A 20611-nucleotide genomic window follows, 5' to 3' on the forward strand; every position below is an offset into this window, starting at 1 on the left:
GTAATTATTTAGTTAATATAAGTGTAATAATACATGTTGTTTTGCTTCTAGGTGGCTGTAAAGATCATTGATAAGACACAGCTCAACTCCTCCAGTTTGCAGAAGGTGGGTCTCTTTCTCTCTCTCTCTCACTCACTCACTCACTCTCACACACACACACACACATGCACATATGGGCACAAAATCCAAACCTCAGTCCTTCTTATCCAATTTTCAAGTCATTTTTAAGTCACTCTTCCTGCCCCATGTGTCTTTCTCTTTTGCTCTTCCTTTCTTTTGCACTCACTCTGTCCGTCTTTCTTTCTCTTTCTCTCTTGCTCTCTCTCTCTGAAGTGGTCTAGTTTTTGGAGAGAGTTTTAATTACAGGAAACAAGCTGCAATTACTTCTTTTGATCGTGGCAGGGTGGGGTCTGTCCACTTACACGCACACTCTCTAACCATGTATGCTTGCATACTCAACACACACACACACAGCATTGAATACATACTTGTGTGCAAATGCAGATACACAGAGCACATGGCAAGAAAATGTTAAGACATGACAAAGACACTGACAGGGCCAACACATAAATCCAGTGATAAATGCTAACACTCAGACACACTCACAAGATGCATGCAAACGCAAATCCATGTGCACTAGGACCAGAATTGTCAGGATATTATCCCTTATCAACGGAAGTTGAGGGGAAATTAATCAAAATGTCTTTTTTAACCTTTTTAGATCACATCCCCAGTCATTTCATTTCTTTTCAAATATATCCCAAAAGATTTTAAAAAGGCGAGCGTGGCTGGTATGTTGCCACAGCCAGAAGAAACATTTTGTTTCAAAAGAAGCTGGAGGCAGCAAAAAAACCACCGCTGGCTAAATTATTAAAAAATGGCGGGTTTGTTCAAGACACCCCCGTCTGTCGCTAGCAATGATGACGGAGTGATTAGTGACGATTCTCTCCGACCAATCGGTAGCCTGCAGGTTTTCACGTCCCCTTTTGGTATCGCATCAGCTCATTTGGAACCCCGACAGGGGCGATACTAAAAAAAAGTACCTATTAGCAGGTACCAGGGACTTTTTAATCGTAATGGAAAACCAAAAAAAGGCAAGTAGAGTCGAGGCGAGTTGATCAGGTACCATGTAATGGAAAAACGCCATCATTTCAACCAATGATATGACATCCATCTGTCAATCAATCTGCAGCTGTTGCAGTCACAGAGCTACATCCATACTACAGATTCATTAGCTAGCAACAGCAGTGACAGTGGTGGTGCCGGTTCTTGGAAGTGCGTCCTGCTGTAACTTTGTATGCTACAACTACAGCGAACAACTACGAAAAGAAACTATCAAACCTTTTTTTTTTCTTTTACACAAAAATAACACCACCACGTTCAGAAACACAACACTTAATCTATACATGATTTAAGGGGCAAGTTTTAATGTCAAGTTAATTTCCTAATATTTATATTTATTTATTTAAAAAAAAAAAAAAAGCTGCCCTCCTAATATAATGGTAGAGGAAACACATGTTAAAGTTATATTTTATAAAGTTGGTTGCATTACTTTGAAGGATAGCAGATGTTCTGTCTGTCTACAGTGCGTCTCTCGGATAATTTGCCAGTAAGCCTAGTTTGACCTTATCTGCTGAGTCGGAGGAAAAAAAGTGCCTCTTCACACCTTAACCACAGAAACCGACTGAGCTAGACTTGAAGTATTACTTTGTTCGCAGTGCTTTGACTTATCGTGTCAGACTGAGGGAATTGTTTGTTTAACTCTGAAATCCTAAATTGTGCCAGACATTGGGTTTGAACTGGTATTGTTTGACCCACATGCTCAAACGGTAAGTAAATGTTTGGGTTTTTAGTGTAATTTTATCTGACTAGAAATATTGATTCTGGTGTCTTTTGCAATGACACATGCATGCCAAATCAATAGATAGTAATTTGCACATGAACGTGTAGAATATAAATGTAACTCGCAACAACACACACATTCACACTGACATTCTGATTTCCTATTTTGCAGCTCTTCCGGGAGGTGAGGATTATGAAGATGTTGAATCACCCCAACATAGGTGAGTCGCACTAAAATGCCATCGTCACTCACTGAACACCAACCTTAATTGGTGTTTCGAGGTTGTATTCAACCCGAATGATTAAAATCCTTGTGCTTTTCTCTCTCTTATCTCTTTATTTTTGCTTTCATTCTTACTGTCTTGGCCTTTTTTTTTTTGCCCCATCTCCCTTTTACTTTACTTTTCCCTCCCCCTCCAATCCACTGTCTTCTTTCTCTCCACCTCCAGTCAAGCTCTTTGAGGTGATAGAGACAGAGAAGACTTTGTACCTGGTAATGGAGTACGCTAGTGGAGGTAAGTGCATGTCACTGTGAAATCATTCCCCCTGAGGCTTGGCACTCTGTATGTTTTGTCTCAGATGGTTCCCAAATAAAAAAAATAAAAAACTACCTCCCATCTTAATGTACAGGCTCTTCAGTATTTTGTTAGTACTTTGTCCAAAGGGGATGTTATCAGAAATGAACTGTTTTTATTTGATTTGTTTGGTTTTCTTTGCTTATTAGTTATTGACCATCTATATCCTCTTTGCATTGAAAATTAGACATTGTTAATTTAGTATTTAATGTAAATAAGTGCCCATATTTAGTTTTTAAAGTACAATACTTAGTTCAATATCCTATTGACCTAATACTCTGGCTTTAAGGAGACAAGTATCAGGTTCCAACACTAAATCCACTCTCCAACTCTTTCTCTCGTCTCCCAGGAGAGGTCTTTGATTACTTGGTGGCCCATGGCAGGATGAAGGAGAAAGAAGCCCGTGCCAAATTCAGACAGGTTTGTGTGTGTTGGAGAAAATCCCTATTAGTGTGTGTAATTTTCTAGTTATTTGTGTATGTGCTGCTGTTGTTTTAAGGCATGGTAGATCAATATTAAAAGTGTATTGCCTCTTTACAGATCTATAATCTTGGTGTCAGTTGTTGAATAATGACAAGTAGAGGAAGCAGAGGCTGCACTTTTGAGGGAAAGGCTTATTTTGTTAAAAAAAAATATTAAGAAGTATTTACTTAATTTATTGCTTACATTTTGCATCCCTAATACTTCCTTGTGATTGCTTCCTGATGAAGAGATCTCAGTGTCTTTTACTTCCTTTCAACCCATCCATCTTGTCCTCTTTTCTCTCACTCACTTTCTCACTCTCCAGATTGTGTCAGCGGTGCAGTATTGCCATCAGAAGTGTATAGTACACAGAGACCTCAAGGTGAGAACACACACACATTGAATTAAACTGAGTGTCAAAGCGCATGTAAGCCCTCTTGCTCTCTCTCTCTTTCTTTCTTTCTTTCTTTCTCTCTCTCTCTCTCTCTCTCTCTCTCTCTCTCTCTCTCTCTGTCTCTCTTTTCATAGGCCAAATCCTGCCCCCCATGTCATGATATAATGTCACCCTTGGAGTGCTAGTGCTTAAACACACATACCCATACATCTGTACACCCACACAATTCTCAAGTTGTGTTCCCTATTGGATAATCTTCTCCTTCGGTCTCTTCATATATTTTCCTTCCCGTCTAATGCTTCCAGGTCACTTTGGTTCCTGGCATTATGCAGAGTTATAAATCCTCTTATTGTGCCATCAGGCAGACCTGTAGACAAGTCATTATCATGATTACTGGGACAGTAACCATACATTAACCTCTCATCTCAAAGTTTTTTCTAGTCATGGTTATTTCTGGCTTTTTAATAAACCTTTTCAATGCTTTGACCAAGGTCATGAAACATTTTCTACACTTCTAACAGGCAATGATGGTTGGCATTTATTTGTAAATGGTTGGCATTTACAAATAAGATTCCTGGAGGACAGACAGTTCTCATTATTATAATGCGTACCATCCTGCACATTATCCTAATCACTCTTGATCTGTGGGTTGTATTGTGAAATCCAGCAGGCTTAATTCTAGTCGCTACGACTCTGCAAGAACAAATTTGGATGAGCCTGCAGTACAGCAAGACTAAAATCACTCTGTTTGGGTCCCAATATGAAAAACCAGCATGGGTTATGGTCAGGGCTAGAGCTGAGCAATATGGAGAAAATCAAATATCCCAATATTTTTGACCAAATACCTCGATATCGATATTGTGGCGATATTGTAGGGTTGACAATTGGTGCTTTCACAAAATATGCACACAATGAGATTTTTGATAACTATGTGGGTAAAGGCAAATAATGGAACAGCTAGAACAGTCTGGTGTGTTCAGAAAATTACATCACTCTACTATGTTTAGATAACATGCTGCAAATCAAATTTCCTTTTATAAGGATAAATAAAGTGGAACTTGAACTTGTAATGCAGCCTTTAAAACCAGGAAAAGACAACACTTGTATAATATCACGATATTACAATATCTAAAATCTAAGACGATATCTAGCCTCATATATTGATATATTGCCCAGCAATAATTTTCGCAGATTTTCAACACATTCAAAAAATTCAAATACAACTCAGAATGTTTACAGATCTTCACCCCAGGCAGAAAAACAGTCCGCTAAATTCCGCAGATTTTCATTCTGGATCACCGCTAAAAACTGTGTCTGGTTATGGTTTATACTGCTGTCTACTAAACTTTTGGCCCCTAGAGTTTAATTTAGTTATTTGGCCAACTTAAAGTGTTTATGTTAATTAGCTATAGATGATTGCATTTGTTGACAAAAAATGAGAAGCCAGTGTTCATTTATTTCTTAGGTGAGGGCCTAGAGATGATGTCAGTGTTGGATTTAACACACACACACACACACACACATACTCAAACACACAGAAGCGCCAGTATTCAGAGCAAGTGAAAAGGAGAGCGCACCTGTTGCTAGGCAACCCCAGCCTCCTTTCTCACTAGCTCACTTTAGGCTGAGGGATACAAACACACAGGAATAAACTGTGGCAGCTCCCCTTTGGCAGCTTCTTTTTCCCAGAGAACGGTGTTTCAGACAACGGTCTGTGGAATATATTATCTTCAAACTCCTTTGTATGTCAGAGAAAATCTTTGTTACACTGACACTGGATGACAGGGTGGCCTATTTGTTCAACTTTGTTGTACAAGCTAGCTTTAAACTTTATGTACAGTAGCTCTGACCTTCCTGCGGAGGAAAGAGTGCAAAAAGAGGTTCCCTATTTGAAAAAATGAAATATCACATTACCATATCACACAAAAGCAAATATTCAGTATTTGTGTATCATTTCCTGGCACATGTATTCAGTAAAAAAAAAAAAGAATCCCAGCATATTTAAAATCTTTTCTTTTCTCTGCATTTTTCTTCTTGTTTACCTCCACAACCTTCCGGCTCTCTACATCATAATAATGTTCTTCTTTTCTCTCTCTCCCACACTATCTGTCTACAGGCAGAGAACCTGCTGCTGGATGCAGACATGAACATCAAGATAGCAGACTTTGGCTTCAGTAATGAGTTCACTCTGGGGAACAAGTTGGACACGTTCTGTGGCTCTCCACCCTACGCTGCCCCAGAGCTCTTCCAGGGAAAGAAGTACGACGGGCCTGAGGTGGACGTCTGGAGCCTGGGGGTGATCCTCTACACACTGGTCAGCGGCTCGCTGCCCTTTGATGGACAGAATCTCAAGGTCAGGAGTGTGTGTGTGTGTGTGTGTGTGTGTGTGTGTGTGTGTGTGTGTGTGTGTGTGTGTGTGCGCGTGCGTGTGTGTGTGTGTGTTATATAATGCAGATTTCTGTATTCTGTGGGTGGTTGTAGTATTTGTCATGCTGGTTTCTGTTCCTCCTGCCCTACAGAATGCAGAAACTGAACTCCACAGAGAATGAATGTGTAAATGTGATTAAATGTCAACCCAAGTACTTTCTCTTTTTAAATGGGGTTTGGTGGTGTGATGCCCCAAACAAAAACAATGTAATGCTCTCAGTGAACTATAGTTATTCACAAGTATTCCTACCACCTATCACCTCTGCATTCACTCAGTACGCACATGAGTCACTTTGGAAGTGCAGACACATTTTTGGTGGGCGATCTAACATTGAATGTGATGATATTGATATTAACATGCCTGGCTTATCGACTATGCCTTTGGGCTCCCTCCTGCTATGTGGAGTTTTGTTTAACACCTCATTACTGCTCTTACTATTTATTTAACAGATAGAAGCCTCACTGCTTTCTGATTTCACTCGCTACAATAAAAGGCAAAATATACTAGGGCTGCACAATAACCCCATATAGTTTTTTCTTTTCTTTTTTCTTTCATTGTAATATTAGCTGCCGCAATATACACATCAAAGGCAGCGACATATCGCAAATGACACTCAGATTTTTTGTGTTAGTTGAAAGAAAATATCAGTAGCAAACTGCACCTTTTTTCTAAGATTATTTTTTTTGGCATTTAGGCCTTTATTGTGACAGCTTAGACATGCGACTTCTGCGTTGAGGACTGAGCCTCTATATATGGGCGCTCGCTCTACCACTAGGCCACCCAGGCACCAGCAAACTGCACTTTTTAATGTGTCATTCTTTTTTAGTTTTTTTTAAAAGTTCAATTTAATGTTCAATTTGTTCAATAAAACAATGTTGGACGCTACCTTTTTAGAATACTGAAAGCAGCAGAAATGCTGAACTGATACACTTTAATATCTGTTTATTTATAAAGTAATATCGTTATCGCATATTTTCCTCATATCGTGCAGCCCTAAAATGTACAACTGAGCTAGTTTAATGTGAATGTTGTTAACACGTCAAATTATGAATGTCATTTTGTAAGCCCTAACTCTGTTTTCTCAATTTGATAGATTTGTATGCAGTTTCAATGCCTCACGATATACTGTGAGCTTCTTGGAAGCAGTGTTACGTACTTTACCTGTCACTACATGCATTTATCCCTCAGTGTCTCAATAAATTCAAATTATTAAGACCTCTCCAGTGGGACATTGAAGAGGTTAAAAAGCTCAGTGGCACAATACTAAAATGTAATTGGTGGATAAAGGCCACTGAAGTATATTACAAACATTGTAATGGGCTGTATTATTTGTGCCTGCTGACCTTTGTTAACGTCTGCTTTATGTTGAATTTATCACATATCACAGACACTATAAGGCAGTTGAAGAAAATCTAATATCAACATCATCAAAATACCAGAAAGTGTGCGAATAATATGTTTTGGTAATGTCACCCACAAACTATACTACCACCGAGATAGAATCTTAGCGTTTTGAAATGCTAACCAGCTTGTGTTTGGGTGAATGCGTTTCTTGTTTAACAAAACTATGAATCATTTGGGGGTGTAACCACAGCTAAGGTTGCTGTTGGCTGACCCAGGCCATATTATATTAAGCTATATATACTGATGAGATGCAGGGTCATATCCTTAATCATCAAATACTGTTTCATAGACCCTCATTGTTATTAAATTGCTGATAACATTTGTATAGTCTGGGGTGCAGCCTACACATTGATGAGAAGTTGGATGTGAGCGAAAAAGGATTGTGTGTATGTTTTGAAGGTGGATATTTAGTGTCTGCTGCTGACTTTTCATGTCCTTGTCCATCTCCAGGAACTGAGAGAGCGCGTCCTGCGTGGTAAATACAGGATTCCGTTCTACATGTCCACCGACTGTGAGAACTTACTCAAAAAGTTCCTCATTTTGAACCCCTCCAAAAGAGGCAGCCTCGAGGTACGCTGAATAAATAAATAACCCACATTGGTTTGACACAAAGCATTGAAGGATCTTGAATGATGCTCAAGGCATGTGTAAGTGAAACAGTTTGTCTACATTTCTAAGCAGCCAATAGATTAATATGGTTCGGTTTTCATCAAGTGTAGCCGTGCCTTCAATTTAAAGCCCCTCTTTTACTTCTTAAGGAAGATTCATTTGCATATTAGAAGTAAAATAAACCTGACTATGCCCATTAGAAAAACTGAATATTGTCGAGTAAACAGATGAATAACGTTGTGTTTAGCTGACTTATGCATCTTTGCCATTGTGTTGCCAATTTGTCTTGAGGAGACTCTAGTAATAATCTTTTTCTCCTCTCTCATTCCTTAACATTTTCTCCCTCCTCTGCTTTGTGCCCCTCCTATTGTCTTTGACATCTCATGTCTCCCTATATCTATCTGTGTGGCTTGCTCCCAGCAGCAGATAATGAGGGACCGGTGGATGAATGTGGGCCACGAGGAGGAAGAGCTTAAACCCTACATCGAACCCCAGCCAGATTATAAGGACCCCAGGCGGACAGGTAGGAACGGAACAGCTCGCAAAATTGGTAAATGTATTTCTTTCTTCACCCACGCACAGCCACACTTGAGTACAGATGTTTTTTTGCACCAATCACACACAAGGATAATTTTTTAATTCTAATTTAAAAACTGGTTTTGTGGTTGCAGACATCATGCTGACAATGGGATTCTCTCAAGAGGAGATCCAGGACTCGCTGGTGAACCAGAAGTACAATGACGTGATGGCTGCGTACCTGCTATTGGACTATAGGAATTCTGAGGTACACTGTTTCTTTCTCATACCTACAGCCTTTATTTTACACAGTACCATGCCAGTTATTATTGGTTTGTCAGAGCTCTCTTAGCTGCATTTACACTGATGTTTTACAGGAAACTGCCTGTACGTTCATTATATACAAGAAAATGTAGGGCTTCACTTTTATTTTGCACGCAAGCCATCAGAACATACAATTTGCTGTGATCTCTGAATTTGATCGCATATATTTATGCTCAAAACACTTCTTTGTTCTCATAACACCACTATTAAAAAAAACACAACTATTTTTAGTCCTTTTGTGTTTGTTGTACCCACACCACAGTCTCCCTGTGTCTCCTTCTGATAACCATGTATTCAGATTTTGTATTTTTTTTTTTTTTTTTTTTTACCCCCCTCAGCTGGATGAAGGTGGCATCAAGCCCCGGCAAGGAAGTGATGTAAGCAACATAAACGCTCCCTCCCCGCCTCACAAGGTACAATGAGAACACATAATGTCTTCTGCTAACACATAATGAAGTCTCCAGCCCGTCTCCGGCCAGTGACACAAGTGCACTGACTTGACCTCATATATCTACCAAAGGCACTTTGGAAATCTACTCTGTAGCTCATTTTTTAGGTTTTAGATTGTTGACCTACATACAGGTACACGTGAACCACAGCAAACAGTGTCTTCCTCCAGATGCTTGAACTTGGCATTGTTGTAGGTTTCATGTGTGAATGGCCCTATAGATTAACAGCAACTGTTAATGCAGCTTCTGCTAGCATACTTAACAACCGAATGTGTGAACACCCTCTGTGACATAAAGAATACCACAATGACCTGTGTGTCCATCTTGCCTCTCTAAGGTACAGCGCAGTGTGTCGTCCAACCAGAAGCCTCAGAACCGCAGAGCCACTGACCAGGGTGAGATTGGTGTGTGTCCGAGAGGAAGGGGGATGAAGCTGGTGTGTGTGCGAGACGGTTAGCAGAAGTGGGGGGAGATGGGCATGGGACTGAGATGGATGGAAGTGACCTGCCAGCAGATCGTTCAAAGTTATTTTTTACATGTGCTGCCACAGTGAGGCAGGTGGAGAAAATAATTGAATAAAACCTGTATGAAATGAGTGGATTAAAAAAAAGAGGAAAAGCTGAATAACAATGGAGAGGGGACAGGTGGGCTTGATATATGTTTGAGTAAAGGTTGAAGTAAGAGAGATGGGCTGGGTGATGTACAATAGAAGGGAGAGAACCTGATATCTCAGGTTAGAGCACAGCAAGTGATGTCCTTTTCTGATGCACGCTTTCTTTTTCTAGGCTCCTACTCTAAGAGGGGGGGTCAATCAGACAACCGGACTGCAGGGGAAGATTCTGGGAGGAAAGGTTCAGGCAGCTCCACTACCAAGGTGCCGGCCAGTCCTCTGGTCCCCTCTGACCGCAAGAAGAGCGCCACGCCCTCCACCGTGAGACAAAAACCCACCACTGCTTACATGACATTTGCAACTCACAATTTCTATCAAAAGCGCACTCAAATTAGTACATTTGTAAGTTGTGGTTCCCACATCACCAATATGAACAAATACTGATGCACAGATCCAAAAATACACACTGCAGTTGTTGTGATGAAACCCCTTTCCTCAAATGTTGGAGAAATTCAAAAAAATAACTTTAATTGGGAGGATCATTGTTGCTCTTTAGTGTAAGCTAACGTCAGCCATATATTATCTTAATCTATGGTCCAAAGATCAAAACCGATGCCAGTTAATAATTAAACTCATCGAAATAAATGGCCATATTACTATGATGGTCTTTTATGTTTATAACCCATCTTTGGGTTTTGGTCTTCTCAAATGAGGCCTTTTCCTTGTCTCACAACATTACAGTTATTTAATGCCAATTTCTGGACTTTTTATATTTGTCCAGTTTAAGTGCATTAGTTATACACACCCAAAATATTGTCATTCTATTTATCTTGGTGTTGAAGCAAAAATATAGGCCTTTTTCACAGCAGACACTTTGACTTGTCGTAGTAAGAAAAACACAGGTGCTGCAAGTAACGTAAATGATTTCTACATGTAAGTGTCCCAGTCAGCCATACCAGTGTGACAATGGGCCAGCATTAATACCAAGGGTCTTGACACTGCAACAGCTAAATGGAATTAAGCCATGATTTCATTTTCAATTAGGAACCCAAGGCTGTATTATAACCTCAACAGTGTCCGTCAACTAAATACATAATATAAAACAGATGACACTTTCTATATGAAACCTACCAACAAATGTGTTACGGGTATAAAAACTTACAACTTCATTTTATTTTTATTTTAGAAATGATAGGAAATGTGTTTCAGTTTGTTTTGTGTCTCCTTACTAAAATGGTTCATAGATTTTGTGTTAAATGCAGTATGTGAAATTTAAAGTCCTTACACACCAATGGTTCACCTGCACAGCAGTTTTCATTTAAGTTACCTGATAAGGCCTCTTCTCAGGTCTATGTGGGCGGACTAAGGACAGCTTAGACTTTTCTCATTTTTATTAGTATGTGGACTTAGGTGACATTGTGCAATTCCTGGTATAGCACCACCCAACCTCAACCTGAGCAGATGGATAATGTGTCAGGGCAGTGGAATACACCTGTGTGGGAGGGCAGTGCCTTTAAATGACAATTCAAGAATTTCTTTGAGGTGAAAATAAAATGGGTTTTGTAATTGCATATATAACAATAACAATAAATTTGTCACAGGAAATACTCTTGAGGCCAGATTTGGTTAAAATTTAATTAATGTTGGCCAATTAAGGTCACTCATCCGAGCTGATCGGGACGCTTGCTTGGGGCTATTCCAGTAATAATATTTCATCATCCTCTGACCACTACACTGATCTCTCACCATCTTTAACTCTGTCCTCAATCCTTGACTTTTCTATATTTTTAACATTCTTCATATTTTCTTCTTCTCTCCATTCAGAATAGCATCCTGTCCACTGGTACTAGTCGCAGTCGGAACTCTCCTCTGACTGAGAGAGCCACGCTGGGCCAGGGCATCCAGAACGGCAAGGACAGGTACAAACACACATATGCACCCGCACACAATGTAAAAATTACAGTTGCATACAAACTGTCTCACGTACCGTCTTTCTCTCTCATCACCGGCAACTCAAGTAGTTGCAGTGAGGCAGCACTGCTACACGTACTATAAACACGCTCACCATGGTTTGTGAATGAAGCCGTTCCACAGCTGTCTCAGTGACTGAATCCCAGACCTTGGCTGGTACTCTCCTGAGCTCAGCCAGCTGGCTCAGGGAGGCCCCCAGTTTCCCCTCAGGATGGGGTGAGCCCTCCTAGAGAAGGAAATCAGACTCCCTTTGGGAATTTAGGCCAAACCTCCAGTAGATTACAGATTACCCGTGATGGTGTGATGGAGGACTGCCAGTCAGAGCAGGGGCAGGGTTCAACACATGAAGACCTCATTTGTCCTTTAAACTGTTATCCTTCTTTCTGTTCCGTTCCTTTATTAAAATGTTCTTATTTACTTTGAATTCCCCAAACTTGTAGTTAAATCAAAGTTTTTGCCCGAAGGCAAATCAGGGATAGATGGTTAAAGGTTTTAGCAGGTGCAAAATCCGACAGAAGACCAAAAAGCAGGATTGCTGGGATTGTGGAGAAAATAAAATAAATTGCATAATGTCTACCATTGGGTTTAGTCATAAATCAAGCTCTCCTCTTTTTCACTAGTCTTTCACTGGATTTGGGATATTGCTGAGTGTGACATGCCCTCCCTTTTCCCCTTTCTCATTTCATCCTTTCTAAATGTTCTTCCTCAACCAGAATTCCAATGGACAAAACAACCTTTTGTCCGTTTTTGAGTTGCCTGATTGTGTACTTTCTAATATTCATTTTAAGGCCATAAAAACACCTTCACGTGGTAAATTTAGCTGTCGAGTGAAGTCGTTGAGCGCAGTCGTCCGCGATTGTAAGCCTCTGGTGTTGAATACGCCTTATGTGTCCACACATACAACAACGTACAAATCACTCATGCTTAACCAGCCATAAGCTTTGTGTGCTTTTTCACGAGCATTAAAGGTCCCATGGCATGAAAATTTCACTTTATGAGGTTTTTTAACATTAATATGCGTTCCCCCAGCCTGTCTATGATCCCCCAGTGGCTAGAAATGGTGATAGGTGTAAACCGAGCCCTGGGTATCCTGCTCTGCCTTTGAGGAAAGGAAAGCTCAGATGAGCCGTTTTGGAATCTGCTTGTTATGAGGTCATAACAAGCAAGGTTACCTCCCCTTTCTCTGCTTTGCCCGCCCTGAGAATTTGGCCAACCCATGAGAGAGAGACATCATGGCTTTCAAACGAGAAAAGTGGCAGTTGGTCAAGGCCACACCCCCACCCTCCACCTTGCCCCTCCCACTCTCCTCCTCAATAGCTTCACACACAGAAATGGCACATACTAAGCAAAGCTCATTGTGGGACTGGCTCTAGTGGCTGTAGTTCTGCACCAAAGCTGAATTTCGGGAAAGAGACATCAGATACAGTATTAGGGGACCACTAAGGTCTATATAAAAGCATCCAAAGAGCACCATGTCATGGGACCTTTAAACATTAAGCCAAACCATAATCCCTACTATGTTCATTATCATTAGTGCTTTATTACCTTACTACCTGTTCATGAATCTGTCTCAAATGACCCCCTCGTTTCCAACAAAGTGCTTTACCTACAACATAATAAAAATGACTAAATTGAGTCCATGTTCAGGCTGATAAGTTTTGATAAGTTTGAAGATATTAAGATATTTCTTTTGTCATCGTCTTTCAGTCTAAGCACTACATAGTGACGATGTGGTCATTTGAGACAGCATTGTTGTTTTTTAGCACTGTGGGTCTAATAGCTATGTTAAGCTCTGCTAACTAAGTGGTTGTCATCTGCTTTGATTTTAAGTGACTTTATTTGATCATCATTAATGCTTTGAAGTTTAGCCTTTTACACTTGTTACACCCTCCCCTTCCCTGTTTTTCTTTTTCCCTTTTTTGTCTTTTTCTAATTTTCTGTTTGGTGTTCTTTTACCTGCGTCTGAGCTCTTGCCGTCTGGATCTCAAGTCACTCACATTTTACTAGGCACCTCCTTTCTTTACTTTTTCCCCTTTTACATTCTTGTCTTTATATTAATCTTTCTTCTCTTTTCTTTTTCTCCCCTCTCTCTAAGGAGATTAGGAAGACTTGTGATGGAATATTAACTCTTAGTGGTCCTATATGGTCCCGTTAATAGGCTTACCCATGCACAAAAATATCTACACTCACATAGAGGTGATACACATACCAACTCATTGACACACACACGCTTACAAACATACATGTCACACATGCTCAAACTCTTGCCACACACCGGGTCGCCTAGTGAATGCCGTTATTTTTCCATCACTGGCCGTACTAACCCCTGTCTCTCGGCTATGTGTTTGTTTTCTGTGTAATTAGCAGCTGTTTGGTTAACCTCTCTAAATGTCCCTCTCTCATTGCTAATTCCTCTGCTCTCTCTTATTCTCTCTCTCTCTCTCCCTCTGGTACCACTCTCCCCCGTCTCTTACTGGGTTTGTTTCTGGGTGTGGATAAAGTCAAGTTAGAGCTGCCCGTAGCAACCTTGCTGATTAAGAGAGGAAAATAGCCAGTGTTGTTTTGCTTGAATATTTCAATAAACTATTCTTTGTCACATATATAGTTTTAGATTGTTTTCAGTAGTAAAGAAAGTCAGGGACTTGACAGGCAGAATCCTCGAGACGGGTCAAATCCATAAAACTGCATGCTCAGAGGTCTTAGTGATTCTCTCATAACAGGACTGTGAAAGCAGCTTTATTTCCTGCCAAACATATACTTCATGAATAAACTCAGCACCTTACCCCTGCCCATTATTATCTGAGAAAGAGCATAAGGTAATTGGTTTTAATATAGATTTTAACTATTTGTCTTGTTCTTATAAAACCATAGAATGAATGCAGTGTGCTCTACAAAAGATTCAAAAAATAGACAAAAAAGACATTTAAAAAAGCAGCAAGTATTTTAGGATAGCTAAAACAAGATATTTACACACTGAGGGTTGGGCACCTTAAGTCTTTATGTAGTACTTTGTGAGTTTTGTTGCTTTGCCTATTTCTATAATATTGGTAACCTGACTTTGTCCACATCATTTGTCTTGTGTGTGTTTTCAGTCTTCCTAGCCAAAATAAAAGTGTGTGTTAAAGGTGTTCTTTTGTGCTCTAACTTTTGCGTCAGGTAGATTTTACATGAAAACACAAGAACACAGTCAGCCTTTGATTGTGGTTTGTGATTGCTTTCTGGTGAAATCACAATGAAACAATGTTAGCAGCGAAAAAGACCAACTTTTCTTCTTTGTTAAAGTCCTTTTGCTCTGTTTTCTGTCTCCTTTTTGTCTCTACTTCCACTGTTCTTCCCTCCTTCCTCTTCCCTCCCCCCTTACTGTGTTTGATAAGTGCTGCTTCTAACCATGCTCCACCTCACCTCCCCGCCCACCCACACACAAACCCCGCCCGGTGTGTGTGTGTGAATGCGTGACTGTGTCATGTTCGTATGTATGTATGTTTGATTGTGTGACATTTTGGTGCGTGTGTGTGTTTGATTTTGTGTGTGCGTTGGGCGGGGCACTCCTGTTCATCCCCCTCCTCCCAGCCTAAACACTCCGGGCTCCCGCGCCTCCACTGCCTCTGCCGCTGCCATCCTCTCCTCCTCCTCCTCGCGTCCCCGCCACCACAAGTCCCTGTCCTCCTCCAATCATCCCTGCCCCTCTGACCTGCACGCACCACGGCCCAGGCAAGTCTCTCTCACACACGCACACACATATGCTCATAGCACCTTCAGCCCCTTTCTGCTCGTACCACTTTACTCAACACAGATCATCATTCTTCCCGCAAGAACTCAATGGAAAAAAGGAGAGATGAAGAAAGGATAAAATTATTTGATGGCCCCCACCCAACAAGTGAAATCGATCAAAGAGGGAGATTTTCCAACAGCCACCTCTCAAACACGTTCACATAGGCTAACATGATACATTATTCTAGCTTTAACAGTTTCTCTATCTCATTTATTCTCATATACTTTATACCTTTTGGGTTTAAAATCATCTTTAAATCAACTAAGATCTCCTCCTAAATGCACTGTAAGAAGTGTAAGAGAGACTACATTTGCCAACACATTCAAGAGATCAAGACGTTTCCAAAATAGAAAATTGTGAAGAAGTTGAGAAGTCTGACCTGTGAAAATTATACATTTGTATTCTTTCATTTTTTTATGATGGGTATTATGTGTACAGTTTTGGAAACATATGCAGTTTAAATCTACTGTAAAACTCATTGACAGTACTATTTCTTTTCCCTCATGGCAAGCCAGAACCAGGAAGTAAAGTTAGCATAAACACAACCTTATCTGAAGGCAAGATTGTTTTGAGCTACTGGTGTGCTGTCAGTTTCTTTAAGTGCTGTTCTAGTAATCTGTCTGTTACTGTATATATTTACCACTACAGCACCACCATAGTAAGATGTCCAGCATTTCTAAGACTAGCCATTATAGACTCAACAGTTACTTAGCAACAGCCAGGAAGTAGTTTGTGGAGCTCAACAAAAGCTGTACAAGCTAAACTCAGTGTGGAGATGTTGACATATATGGCCCATCAGCCACTCTCAAACCTCACACCACCCAGTGGATTATTACTGTCAGTCAGTCGGAGCTTGAGAACAAGATGAGCAAGTTTTTCACTGTGCTGTACCTTTGAGAGACCACAAGATTTACTTGTTTTGTTTCCTGGCATGACAAAAACAATAGCTAATAAACTGGGTGAGAGTCATACAAGCTTGGTTATTGGCTGGCTGGATCGTGAAGTGTGCTCAATACCTTGTAGGTCAAGGAATAAAATAAGTGAAACGTTGTGTAGACATTACAGGATAAAAGTATTATATACTGTCATCTTAGGCATTTTGTGTCATTTAAGGCATGACCCAACAGTTATAGAAAGATGTCGAGCTTTAAAGTATAACCTATTTTCACCCCTGATTAATTGACTGTTGACCAATAAAATATAGAGTAATAGTTTTGTTGATGCATGTTTTTGTGACCCTGTATCCATATAATCTGTTGCATGTATAGATATTTTGATATTTAATATGCATAATAATACACTTTTTTTGACATGCTGTGTTTGTCAACAAAAGGATTTTCCCTGGCTTGGACAATAGAATTTTAGTCCTGTGAAAAAAAAGTGGAGTCCCTTTTAAGGTGCCCACAGACTCTGTTTTTGGTTCTCAAAGGTGGTTAAGTGCTCCTCATACAGCCTCAATCTGCTGTGTAAACCCACCTTAGTTATGAAGTTGCCTGGGAAAACCCCTTCTTCATGTATTAAGTGTTAACTTTACTGTGGCGTGTCTTCGTTGAACGAAAGAAATGGAGTAGTGACCGGACTGTGTCTTGTTGGTCATTCGTGTGTGTGTGTGTACTTTGTTGTTTAGCTTGCTTTATGCTTGATTTTTTATAAAGTGTCTGTTTCGAGGGCTACTTTGATATTTTTATAGTTTTAGTCCTTTTTTTTTTTTTCTTCCACCCACGTGTCACAATATATTGTGGAAGGTCTTTGAATATGTTCCTCCGCTACCTTAAATACTGTCTGTCTGTGCAAGTGGCATATCAGTTCAGCTTCAGGAGACCCCCACCCTTTTTGTGACAGTTGTCTCGTGGAACCCTCCCCACACAAATGTCAGGCTAAAATTCCAGCAGAGCAAATGTCAAGGTGGCCCTCTGGCTGTATGTGGTTTTGTCTGCTCTATGTTGAAGTCTTGCTCTGTTGCATGCGTCGTTCAGCAGTGAGCTTGGGCTGTTCAGAACCTGGTTGGGAACACTGGAGAGAAGGTACCGCTCCCACACAGACTGTATTCTATGTGAGGAATAGGCACCTTTTTCTCAGAACATAGTCTGTGCCCTTAAGTCCCATCCATTCCTGTTTTCTCCAGCTGTCTCCAAATACCCTTCTGAAAAATGCATTTCAAATACCATTCTCATGAATTAAGATTATTTTTAACAACCTCTTTTACTGCATGAACATTCATGATGCACTGTAATGAAGAAAGCCACGCTGCACACAGGCAGCTCCACATTTGTATAACATAGAGGTGCAGTGTACTATATGCAAATCATGTATGCCCAGCCTGAATATCATCCAGCACCATCAGCCAAACCGTGCTATAACACACCTTTTTTAGATATTTAGTCTGTCACTACTCTTTTTCCTAGAGGTCCCATATTGTACAAAGTGAGATTTCCATGTTTGTTTGTTTTTTTATTTATTATAAAGCAGGTCGAGGTGCTTTTATAAATACTGTGAAAATAAAAACGCTCAATCCACAGAGAAAGCACACAGCCCGTATTCAGAGATAGTGCCTTTTAAACGAGCTGTCAGGACTTCTGTAGGGTTGTGATGTCACAACTTTACTATATATAGGTAGAAAGTGCAGTTGCAGTCATTCTCCGGCTGCAATGATGGTGATGATAAAAAAAAAAAATACTATGCTTTTTAAACCTTAAAGCACGTAGACATGTTGAAACCCCAAATACAGTATGAACCTGAAAATGAGCATAAAATGGGCGCTTTAAGTGACAATAGAATGCATTCATATGTTGACACAATTGGAAAATATTACATCCATTTTCCTCTTTGCAATATGTATTCCTTCCAAATCAACAGTCCTCTTCATTAAGTATAATATGCCTCACTGGTCCCCACTAACCTGCCTGATCCAGCCTTTCTTTGCTTACATCTGTATCCTTAGAAAAGCAGTGTCTTTGTCTGGATAGGTATATTTCGCCCTCTCTGCACAACTTGAACATATCCACATCAAATTAAAGGATGTGTTGAAGCTGTTCATCACACAACTGCAATCTTGACTGACAAGCTCCTTAAGTGTATTAGAGGTCTGCATGGGATTGCTTTTTTAATCCCTCTCAGATTATTTTTGACCGTCACCGCTTGCTCCAGCAGATACAATATTCAACTCCCACTCCATCCCACAGTGGAAAACAACACATGTAGTCCTGAAAAACTGACAATGCAGTTATTCAGCTACCTATCTTTAAAAGATGAGGAAACTACATGGATTTTGGATTGTGGCCCTCTTTCTTGATAGGTAATAGATGCAGACAAGATTGTGTAATGTCAGACTACAGATTGCAATGGATAGCACGTAGTTAAAAGTAATTTTACCGACTAAATGTCTAGTCTAAAGCTGTTGAGAGAGAAAGAGTTGACAGAGTGAAGGATATAAAACAAACAAACTGAACTTTTTTGGTCACTGGATTTAATGGTGGGCCAAGCATTTACTTGGATGCTAAAGCCTAGTAATTACAGCCTATTTTCATATATGAAATTTAGTATGGTATCCCTGTCCCATTGCAGCCCTCTACAGTGGACGGTGCTTTTGTATTAGGTTCTCTATTCATTCCACTTTCAGTTTGTGTGCTTTTTGCCATTTCTGTTTGTTGTGTTTGCTACGTGCTGCAGGTGTACTGCTGCCACACACATGCTGACAAATCAAATGCAAGTTTTTAGCTCAGGGAAGTGTGTGCTTGTAATTTTGATGATATTAGCTTGAAAACGACAGAAAATGATGTCTTGCCTGTCTGCGTGCGTGCGTGCGGGAGTATGTATGCGTGTTTGATGCCTTGCCCTACAGTTGAAGCAATGAGGATTAACTGAGCGTGTGTCAGTAACCTGATGTGACCCTAAATATTGACTTGGCTGACTTAAGGGATTATATGAAACATCAGGGCGAGCAGACGTTGAACAGACATAGATACTTGTATGACCTTACACTAAGGTAAGTAGCACATTAAAAGGAAGGGATTTTCTTCTACAAGTGTTTGTCTAACACTTTGTTCCTCTCCCACGCCCCTCCTCTTTATTCCCATCCCCTCTTGTTAAAACTCTTTCCTTTCTTTCTACTCCTACTGCATCCCCTCCTACCCCTCACTTTGTTCATCTACCTTTCCCCTTTCATTCCATCTTCCCCATCTTTCCTCTGTCTTACTGTCCCCATTTCCTGCTTTCTATTCTCTTCCTTCCTGCCCAATCTTCATAACCCTGAATTCTTCTTCATTTGCACCTCCTCTTCACTGCCTCCTCTCATCACACCTTCCAACCTCTTCTCAATCCCGCTCCCAATTATTTTGCACCTTCTTCATCTTCATCCACCTCTCTTCTCTTCTACACCCTCCCCTCCTCTGTATCACCTTTTTTCTTTACCCTCCATTTTCCTCCTCTTTCTTCCCACTCTTCCTCTATAGTGCCCCTACTCAGCGGGCGCCTGGGGCCTCCCCATCTGCCCACAACATCAGCAGCGCTGCCGCGTCAGACCGCACCAACTTCTCCCGAGGGGTGGGCATCCGCAGCACATTCCACGCAGGCCAGCAGCGGGGTGCCCGGGACCAGCAGGGCTCCGCCTACCCCGGCGGGCCTGCGTCCCCGTCACTGTCACATGGCAACAGCCAGGCCCGGAGGACACACGGCGCCACAGGGATTTTCAGCAAGTTCACATCCAAGTTTGTACGCAGGTGAGTGGCAGAAAAGAGAGAAGCATGGGAAAATGGGAAGGGTGAATATTTATACTCTGTGGTTTAAGTGTCCTAGAGAAGAGAAAGGAAGTAGCAAGACGGATAGGACAGCAGACGATATGTGGCAGAAGAAGAAGAAAGTTTGTAGCTTAGTAAATGCAGAGCAGTCGTGGTAGCAGCTGTACTTATTATCCAGCACAAGTACATGTTGAAGCTTTTTCTCAGTGTTGAGGTTTCAGCTTTAAAGAGAAAATGACTAGGTTTACGTTACAAGTCATTTCATGTGCTCATTTCCTCTCAGGAACAACGCACCGTACGTCCATGTCATCACTAGTTTTCAGAGTATTTCTTTAAAGGGGCTGGTCTCCTCTCATCCCTATCACTAAACTTGTGCTGATCTGTAACTCTGCTGGGAGTAGAAAGGGAGAGGAAGGGAACAGCTGTGTCTCCTCTATAATTTTGTTTGGAGCAGTGGTGAGTGAGGAGTAATTTTGGTTTTGGTTCCACGTCTGGCCCAGTTTTCATCTCAGTCCTCTA

The 20611-nt window shown here is 40.8% G+C and overlaps 1 protein-coding gene across 12 annotated transcripts in view; it reads left to right on the forward strand.

Annotated features, from left to right (window-relative positions):
- Nucleotides 1–20611, forward strand: part of mark2b (MAP/microtubule affinity-regulating kinase 2b) — a 57585-nt gene that overhangs the window by 27301 nt on the left and 9673 nt on the right. For 6 of the 12 annotated variants that reach the window (XM_028564682.1, XM_028564685.1, XM_028564691.1 and 3 more), the window contains exons 3-17: nt 52–105; nt 2015–2063; nt 2292–2357; nt 2767–2837; nt 3205–3261; nt 5390–5626; nt 7556–7675; nt 8135–8264; nt 8386–8498; nt 8893–8967; nt 9341–9398; nt 9789–9934; nt 11438–11532; nt 15155–15295; nt 19808–20074. In XM_028564682.1, the coding sequence (XP_028420483.1) occupies nt 52–105; nt 2015–2063; nt 2292–2357; nt 2767–2837; nt 3205–3261; nt 5390–5626; nt 7556–7675; nt 8135–8264; nt 8386–8498; nt 8893–8967; nt 9341–9398; nt 9789–9934; nt 11438–11532; nt 15155–15295; nt 19808–20074 (1679 nt within the window). The remainder of the gene's footprint in view (nt 1–51; nt 106–2014; nt 2064–2291; nt 2358–2766; nt 2838–3204; nt 3262–5389; nt 5627–7555; nt 7676–8134; nt 8265–8385; nt 8499–8892; nt 8968–9340; nt 9399–9788; nt 9935–11437; nt 11533–15154; nt 15296–19807; nt 20075–20611) is intronic. The other 6 variants (XM_028564690.1, XM_028564686.1, XM_028564683.1 and 3 more) reach the window with 6 other exon arrangements.

This window comes from Perca flavescens, chromosome 19, assembly GCF_004354835.1.
Source record: "Perca flavescens isolate YP-PL-M2 chromosome 19, PFLA_1.0, whole genome shotgun sequence".
Classification (NCBI taxonomy): domain Eukaryota; kingdom Metazoa; phylum Chordata; class Actinopteri; order Perciformes; family Percidae; genus Perca; species Perca flavescens.